General features: G+C 41.7%; 1 protein-coding gene across 2 annotated transcripts in view; it reads right to left on the bottom strand.

Annotated features, from left to right (window-relative positions):
• Window positions 1-286: 286 nt before the first annotated feature.
• The window catches only part of SLC37A1 (solute carrier family 37 member 1), a 62968-nt gene continuing 53452 nt past the window's right edge, over window positions 287-9802 (bottom strand). For both annotated transcript variants that reach the window (XM_034753464.1, XM_034753473.1), the window contains 4 exons: window positions 6759-6837; window positions 5910-6007; window positions 3206-3258; window positions 287-1663 (listed from right to left, as the gene is read on the bottom strand). In XM_034753464.1, coding sequence (XP_034609355.1) covers window positions 1648-1663; window positions 3206-3258; window positions 5910-6007; window positions 6759-6837 — 246 coding nt within the window. In that variant the 3' untranslated portion in view covers window positions 287-1647. The remainder of the gene's footprint in view (window positions 1664-3205; window positions 3259-5909; window positions 6008-6758; window positions 6838-9802) is intronic.

The raw sequence follows: 9802 nt of genomic DNA, 5'->3' as shown, positions 1-9802 counted from the left end.
GCAGAGGTTTAATAAATACACATTATAACAATATACAGTTTAAGTCTATTTAACCTTTATAGTCAACATAATAAACATCTCTTTTATAGAAATTCCCTTTAATATTATTGTACATCTTACAAATATTCACCAGAAGCTTGTCTTCTATTGGAAGGAGATTAAAAACTGTCAGATCAAGAAGAAACAGTGTATTATGAAAACACTAACACTTGCACTTACAGGATAACATAAACCTCTGAATTTCCTTTCCCGACTTTATGTCCAGTATGTGGGTCAGGTTTTTGGGTTTTTTTTAAACCATATACTTTGGCTCTAAACTTGGACTGCAACATTAGTTTTTTGACAGATTTTTGGTGCTATGATTAAGGTCCTGATACTGCAATGAGCTCGGAGTGGACAGACTCCCTGCACTGCATCCAGCCCCATTGAAGTCAATGGGTGCTTGAACTCAACACCATTTCAGGATCAGGGTTTAAACCAGCCAATTTTTTGTTCACCCATTAAAAAATAAAATAAAAAAGGCAGCTAGTGCTAAAGCTTCAGTCACAGGTGAGACAATGCCTTTGCCCTCCAAATTAAAAATAACCTGCAACTCCAAAGGAGCATATAGAATTAACAATAAAACAATTCTCTAAAGTTTGCACAACCAGTGTATAATGCCCTACAAATCATTAGAACTCCTGACAGGAAATGCGCCATCATAATAAGCCTCTTTGTTGTTTGAGTCTCCTTTTCTGACAACCCCAAATGAGCAAAACTCCCCATCCAGGGGGCTAGTGGAGGCTACTTTTTTACCGCACATTGTAACTACTTATGTACAAGTTCCAATATATTATACATAAAAGAGCGGAATGCTGCCCTGGGGATTTTACAGTGTAGGATAAGTTAGTGCTGTAGTGAAAGTCTGATAATATGGTCAGACTACTTTCTTACTGTTTAAACTGTTTCAGGATATTGAGTAGCAGTGAATCTGAGACAGCTGGTACTTTTACATAGTGTGATGACCTTATCTTTTAAGAGGTGGCATAAATGGGTGACAGGGGACGGTTCATTTGATGATTACCTGTTCTATTCATTCTCTCTGGGGACCCTGGCATTGGCCACTGTCGGAAGACAGGATACTGGGCTAGATGGACCTTTGGTCTGACCCAGTATGGCCGTTCTTATGTTCTTAAAAGACACTTCGCTCACAAATTCTTTGCTAATACCATTGGCACATTCCACTGCTGAAGCATCCGAAGAGAGTTCATTTTCTTCTTTGTGCTCTATTCTCAAATCTCCTTGCAGTTTGTTAAAAATAAGCAGTTTAAGGTTTACTTAAAATATCCTATCAACATGAATCAAAAGGCACTTGGTATTTCTTTTTTGGCTCAGTTAAGGCATACAGCTTCCCAAAGCTTCTGTCTCTTCATGTGATAAACAGTCACCATCCTGAGAGACTGATGTATGTGCAAACAGGAAACAAAACAAAAACAAAAAAACTTCACCAGGAATTCACCAGCTGAATTTCTCAATCCTGTCCTGGTAAATGTGCAAAATGCTCCACAAGACAAATCACAAATACAGAATAATTTATTCCACAGTCTTTTGAGGGCGTAGTTTTGATCACACATGAAGACCTTAATTCCATGTCTGAGATATCATAAGTCAGTGTTCCTTAAACCTGTGAAAAAATACCTAATATGAGAAGTTTGGAAGCAGTGCATAATAAGATATCAATAAATTCAAAATGCTGTCCACATTCTTTGTTATACACTTTTCTATTCTATGATATATTTACAGATGAGGGACCTGATTTTGATTTCACTTGCACTCATTTTACTTTTGTATAACTCCATTGATTTAGTGGAACTTCTCTGGGTTTACACTGGTTTGAAATCATAGAATATCAGGGTTGGAAGGGACCTCAGGAGGTCATCTAGTCCAACCCCCTGCTCAAAGCAGGACCAATCCCCAGCTAAATCATCCCAGCCAGGGCTTTGTCAAGCCAAGGCTTAAAAACCTCCAAGGAAGGAGACTCCACCACCTCCCTAGGTAACGCATTCCAGTGCTTCACCACCCTCCTTGTGAAAAAGTTTTTCCTAATATCTAACATAAACCTCCCCCACTGCAACTTGAGACCATTATTTCTTGTTCTGTCATCAGGTACCACTGAGAACAGTCTAGATCCATCCTCTTTGGAACCCCCTTTCAGGTAGTTGAAAGCAGCTATCAAATTCCCCCCTCATTCTTCTCTTCTGCAAGCTAAACAATCCCAGTTCCCTCAGCCTCTCCTCATAAATCATGTGCTCCAGCCCCCTAATCATTTTTGTTGCCCTCCGCTGGACTCTTTCCAATTTTTCCATATCCTTCTTGTAGTGTGGGCCCAAAACTGGACACAGTACTCCAGATGAGGCCTCACCAATGTCGAATAAAGGGATATGATCACATCCCTCGATCTGCTGGCAATGCTCCTACTTATACAGCCCAATATGCTGTTAGTCTTCTTGGCAACAAGGGCACACTGTCGACTCATATCCAGCTTCTTGTCCACTGTAACTCCCAGGTCCTTTTCTGCAGAACTGCTGCCTAGCCACTCGGCCCCTAGTCTGTAGCAGTGCATGGGATTCTTCCATCCTAAGTGCAGGACTCTGCACTTGTCCTTGTTGAACCTCATCAGATTTCTTTTGTCCCAATCCTCTAATTTGTCTAGGTCCCTCTGTATCCTATCCCCACCCTCCAGTGTATCTACCACTCCTCCCAGTTTAGTGTCATCTGCAAACTTGCTGAGGCTGCAATCCATGCCATCCTCCAGATCATTATTGAACCACCCTTTCCTTCCTGCCAACTTCTGAAAAAAAGTACAAATTGAGCTATTAAAATAATTCCACCACCAGCCAACCAAAACCCTCATATTGCCAAGTTTCACACTCAAGGGTGATAAATTAAGAGGGCCCCAACTTTTGGAGAAAATGTACAGAGAATGTGACAGAGAACTCAATTTTCTCTACTGTTTTAAAAAATAGTTTTTAAGAAAGATTTTCATGATTTAAAGAAAAAGAGGTTACTCTTTACAAAACAGAAAAATCCCACAGATTAAGGTACATGCACATAAAGGAAGAATCCATGATTTCTGCAAGGAGGAGCACATCAAAGGTGGAGAAGCCAAGAATGACATATGAAAACATTTAATCATCATATAGAAAAACACAAGTAACAGACTTACAAGGTCTGGTCCATTTTACACTGGAGTTCTTTTCGTATAAGACGGAGTAAGAACTGTACAAAAAACAAATCTGGGTTAAATATCTAGACAGGTGAACCACTCAACTAAGTTTTCAGTGTCAAACGCACACTGCTACTCTGAATTCTTCATTTATTGTTATCCCGGTTCGACCGAATGGAAACCCATTATATTCTCATATGTTCAGTCAATGGTTGGAAGATGAATTTGTACCACTCATGTGAGAGGAGCTAAATCAAAGTCTTTCTTTGTATCAGCAAGGATCCAGAGGTTATGCAAGGACTGGAGGACTGGACATTTTTCAAAATAGAACATTTTTGCAACCCCACCCGCATTGTGACAAAATTGAAAAAACAAAAACTGCTGTTTTTTTCAAATTATTTTTTCTCTTCCTCTCCCTAAATACCTTCCCCCCCCCATCTTCTGCCCACCTATTCAGTGGCAAAGTTGGGGGGGGGGGGAAGAGGAAGGAAAACTGGAGAAAACCCCCATCCCACATCAACAACCCTGCCCCAAATTCCCAAACATTTGGGATTACTATTTCAAACAAAAAAACTGTTCCACTTCTAAATCTGTGGAATGAAAATGAGTGAAATTCATGGTGATTGTCCACCCTGCCTCACCATTTTTTACCAGTTCTAACAATAACTATTTTATTATTGTACCAGCAAGACTCTGATGAGACCAGCAGAGGGAGCCCAAGACTGCAAGAAAAATGGTATCTATTATACCACCATTGCTCTGAGACACACATTTGGGTATAATCCTGTAAGCAATTAAACTTACTCAGGTCCATTACTGACTGCAGGATCAGGCCCTTTATACTTATTGTCATAGGTATACCAATTAATACAGCCCTCCATCAAGAGGAAACAGAAGAGTGATCTTACAGACGATGTTTGATGAAAAACCCATGCTAAGAAAATTTCAATCTTCTATGTTTTCTGGCTATTATCAGTGTGAACCAGTTACAACTATTCTTAGAAATGAAGGCTGTGATTTTTCAAGGCACCTACTCCCCCTTTGCACATTTAATTCCCATTGGAATTCAATTGAATTCAAAGGCCTAATTCCCTCATGCACTTTTGGAAAAAAAAATCAGTTTAAAATATAGATCTTAAAAGCTCTATTTGTTATATTGGGGCGAAAAAAGGTTCCAATAGCCGGATTTATCACCCTGACAAGGAATTTACCCACTGGCCAATATAAATCCTGGCAGCACCAGTAATGACTGAGTAAAGAAGTTATGCAGTCATGTATAAACACACATTCATTCATTTGATAGGACCCAGCAAGTGGGAAGCAGAGGTTTCCATCTATGATGGAAAGGGACATTCAGCTCCTTCAAAAGAATTGGATCTTGTACTGGGCCATAGCAACATGAATGCAGTCTCTTGGTGTACTAAAAGAGCTACAATCTAAAAACTACTGAATATTTGTGGGAGTGCCTCTTGAAATCTGACTAACTTGTCCATTTTATTTATTAATTTCCAAACATCTTACTCTATAGTGTGGAACAACTTGGCAACAAACCAACCTTTTTCTTGAGTTAGAGATATGCAATCTGACCCTCACAGGGGGACTGCTTTCCTTAGGGTGGCCATATAGCAAATGTGAAAAATCGGGACAGGATGTGGGGGGGATAATAGTTGCTTATCTAAGACAAAGCCCCTAATATCGGGACGTCTGGTCACCCTACCTTCCCTGCATGTATGTGACTGAATTCAATGGAACTGTATGGCATACGGGACTGTCCGTGCAGATCAGACAGGGGCCTGATTCTGACGTGTCTAACAAAAATTTAGCCCTTCTGTCATCATCTTCCAGCAAGTGATACCAATGCACTTTACAAAGGATTAATAAATGAACCTTCCCTAACCCTCTCTGAGGTGGGTCAATAATGTCATCCTCCCTTGGCAGAGGGGCAAACAAGAGGCACATTGAAGTTAAGAGATTTGATGAAGCGCATTCAGGAAGTCTGTAGCAAAATTAGAAACAGAACCTCCAGACTATATTCTCTGCTTCTGTAACACCACGGACTTTAATAGTTACACCAGCAAGTAATTAGTCCACAGATCTCCTGATTCCTTATTTTGTGCCTTAAAACACCACAGAAGACAATCTGCCTAGATAGGATAAAATAGGACAAGTCAGAAACAGCCTCTTTTCAGATCATCCCATCCATTACACTTTGTCAAATAGGAGAAAGATGTGATGGACACCCAATTGGAATACGTGAAGCATTCATTCTTAACAGTTGAATTACCATGGTGATACTGATTCTGTGGCAATGCAACAAAATGTGTTACTATTTCAGTAAATTGGCATTGCTGCTTCGGTGCTGCCTTTAAGAGAAAAAACAGAAGAATTCTTCTGTGGGCCAAAACTGATGTGAATTTTTGCTTCCAACTATGTTTGTGGCAATCCCTTTGGTGAGCTACTGAATACAGATATCACCCATTGAAGCTAATCTGCTCTCCGGCTTCAAAGTTCAACAAGAATTTCAAAATGCTCATCTTAGTTCTTTAAATAAAAAAAACAAACAAGAAGAACTCTACAATATGAATGGAAACTTCCCACTCAATAATAGAATATACAAATCACACTACAAGGAGGAAATTTCCATTTTAACACAAAGGGCTTTATAAGAAAGAAATATGGCACTAAATGTTTTATTTAGACTTACTAATAAGGCACATGCATCTGCCACCATTAGCATGTAAAATACATTGTTCCAACCAGAGGGAGAGATGAGACCAGCTAACAGAGGCCCGAGAGCAGCACCTAAAATACAATAATGACACAACATGTTCAAATTCTGAGATGGAAACATTACTAGTTCCTATGACAAGATATTCTGTGTTTGGATATTTTACTCAGTTTCAACCTTCATAAAAGCAAACCCATTTTGGCATACATTTGTAAGAGGATCCATAAGGTTTATAGACAGTATATATGGCTGCAAAGCTGCCATAACACTGGTGTAGCTGGATGGCCAGTGGATGATTCCCCTTGGTTAGAGGTGTCTGCAGGTTGTGTAGGTCTATCACGGTGGATCTCTGCCTCCCTCACCACTGCTGGTGCAGAGGGCATAACCAAGGCATCCTTGATCTCAGGTACCCAGAACAGTATACTGTTCTAATTTGTGCTGGGGGCCAGCCCACCACCACCAAACCTGGGGAAGTACAAAGGAGGCCTAAAGCCGTCTTTGCCCATTCCGCACTCCCAAAGTGATGCTTAGTACTGGCCAGGTGTGACATGGAGAGAATCCAGCTTGATAAAGAGCCCGAGTTGATTTTGTAGCACTGGCAGTTGGGGGGGGGGGGGGGGGGGGGGGGGGGGGGAGTGAGGGAGCCATCTTTTTATTTGCAAACTGCGCACACGTGATGTGTAAATCATTGAGACACAGACATGGAACTCCTTGATGCCAGCTTTAGTCCACTTTCAGAGCAGAACTACACTGTAATTCTCTAGCACTTAGAGCCACAGAAAGCCTACTGCAGATAAGGCAGGCAGCTTCCGAACGATAGCTTACCTACAGAACCTGTTCCATCGATGATAGCCGTAACTGTGGACAGGGCTCTTGCATTTCCTTTCAGACTTTTATGGGTACCCTACAGTGACAAATATTCATTTCAGAACCATTTACAGATGAGCCTGGGAAATGGCCATGTATCTGCGTCATACTCTTGGCCTTTCCCATAGAAAAACATATCATGAAATAATGGACAAATACATAGAAAATCATAGAATATCAGGGTTGGAAGGGACCTCAATCCATGCCATCCTCCAGATCATTAATGAAGATATTGAACAAAAGCAGCCCCAGGACCCTTGGGGCACTCCGCTTGATATCGGCTGCCAACTAGACATGGAGCCATTGATCACTACCCATTGAGCCCGACAATCTAGCCAGCTTTCTATCCACCTTATCATCCAGCCCATACTACTTTAACTTGCTGGCAAGAATACTGTGGGAGACCATATCAAAAAGCTTTGCTAAAGTCAAGGAATAACACGTCCACTGCTTTCCCCTCATCCACAGAGCCAGTTATCTCATCACAGAAGGCAATTAGGTTAGTCAGGTATGAACATGTTAGCATGAACGTTACCAAGTAGCGTTCCATAGGTATGGACAAGACCCTTTTATCATTGCTTAAAAAAAATTCCCCATGACCAATCTATTTTAATGATGTTCTTTATAAATAACCCCTTCTATTCTGCATGCAAGGTGTTCAGGCAGAATGGGTTGTGCTTGAAGCCTGCAATTTTTCTCTGAAACTGCATAGTGGTCTGTCAGTACAGCCATTGTTGATATCAGAAAGCTCTGCAGAATAGAAGAGAATCACTAGTTGGACAAGAATACTAACAAAGCTAGAGTATCAATGATAAAAGCCATAAAAAGGGCTACTCAGCAGGTTATTGAGTCAAAAGGCACCAAAAGGAAGTAGTTGTGAAGGCCATTTTCATTAGGCCAGTTATTCAATAGGACTGCAGAGCAAAACGAATGATCATAGGAACAATTTTATAACTTGGTATATAGGAGACTGAATGGCTCAGAGGATTGTTAAGAAGACAGAGCCTTTCATTTACTCAGGGCATCGGTGTTTAATGAGGCCAATGAAGGTATTAGGGATACTAGCACCACTACAGAGGGGCATTCAGGATAGGGGATTACCGTATCCGAGGTAGAAACAAAACTTGAATGCCTTAATGGGGCTAAGTCGGGAGGACCGGACGATCTTCATCCGAGAATATTGAAGGAATTGGCGCGGGAAATAGCAGGCCCATTAGCGATAATATTTAATGAATCTGTAAACTCGGGGGTGGTCCCGTTAGACTGGAGAATAGCTAATGTGGTTCCTATTTTCAAGAAAGGGAAAAAAAGTGATCCGGGTAACTACAGGCCTGTTAGTTTAACATCTGTAGTGTGCAAGGTGTTAGAGAAAATTCTGAAAGAGAAACTAGTTGAGGACCTGGAGGTTAGTGGCAATTGCGATAAATTACAACATGGTTTTACGAAGGGCAGATCGTGCCAAACGAATCTGATCTCCTTCTTTGAGAAAGTAACGGATTTATTAGATCAGGGAAATGCGGTGGACCTAATATACCTGGATTTCAGTAAAGCGTTTGATACTGTACCCCATGAGGAATTATTGGTTAAACTGACAAACATGGGGATCGATATGAAAATCCAGAGGTGGATAAGGAATTGGTTATTGGGGAGAATGCAGCGGGTCGTATTAAAGGGTGAACTGTTGGGTTGGAGGGAGGTTACTAGTGGAGTGCCTCAAGGTTCGGTTTTGGGACCCATTTTATTTAATCTATTTATAACTGACCTCGGAACCGATTGCAGGAGTGGGCTGATAAAGTTTGCGGATGATACGAAGGTGGGAGGCGTTGTAAATTCGGAGGAGGATAGGGATATCCTGCAGGGAGACTTGAACGAGCTTGTGAATTGGAGTATCAGGAATAGGATGAAATTTAATAGTAAAAAGTGTAAGGTGATGCATTTGGGGATGACTAATAAAAATTTTAGTTACAAGATGGGGACGCATTGGTTAGAAGTAACGGAAGAGGAGAAGGACCTAGGGGTCCTAGTAGACCGCAGGATGACTATGAGTCGACAATGCGACGTGGCGGTGAAAAAAGCCAATGCTGTCTTGGGATGCATTAGGCGAGGTATATCTAGTAGGGATAAGGAGGTCCTGCTTCCGTTGTACAAGGCGCTGGTGAGACCTCATTTGGAGTACTGTGTGCAGTTCTGGTCTCCCATGTTTAAAAAAGATGAACTCAAACTGGAACGGGTGCAGAGAAGGGCCACTAGGATGATCAGAGGAATGGAAAACCTGTTGTATGAAAAGAGACTAGAGGAGCTTGGGTTGTTTAGTCTGACAAAGCGAAGGCTGAGGGGGGATATGATTGCTATCTTTAAATATATTAGAGGGATTAATACGAGGGAGGGAGAAGAATTATTCCAGCTTAGTACTAATGTGGATACGAGAACGAATGGATATAAACTGGCCGTGGGGAGGTTCAGGCTTGAAATTAGACGAAGGTTTCTGACCGTCAGAGGGGTGAAATATTGGAACGGCCTTCCGAGGGAAACGGTGGGGGCGACGGACCTGTCTGGTTTTAAGATTAAGTTAGATAAATTTATGGAGGGAATGGTTTAATGGTATAACATAGTAGTCAAGGAAAACCAAGAAATGGTAGGTAAATTGTATAATGGCTGACGGGGTCAGGCTGGAGACTCTTGCCTATATGCTCGGAGTCTTACTGATCGCCATATTTGGGGTCGGGAAGGAATTTTCCTCCAGGGCAGATTGGCTGAGCCTCTGGAGGTTTTTCGCCTTCCTCCGCAGCATAGGGCAGGGATCTCTAGCAGGAGGGTTTCTGCCGATTGAAGTCACCTAAAACAGGATTGGGGACTTCAACAGCAGAGTCCAGGGAAGGGGTAGGGACGGTTTTATGGCCTGCAGCATGCAGGGGGTCAGACCAGATGATCATAATGGTCCCTTCTGACCTTAAAGTCTATGAGTCTATGAGGGCACTGAGGAGAATTCAGTCTAGGTCACC

The sequence above is a fragment of the Trachemys scripta genome, chromosome 1, assembly GCF_013100865.1.
Source record: "Trachemys scripta elegans isolate TJP31775 chromosome 1, CAS_Tse_1.0, whole genome shotgun sequence".
NCBI lineage: Eukaryota > Metazoa > Chordata > Testudines > Emydidae > Trachemys > Trachemys scripta.
This window is presented reverse-complemented; position numbering and strand designations above follow the sequence as displayed.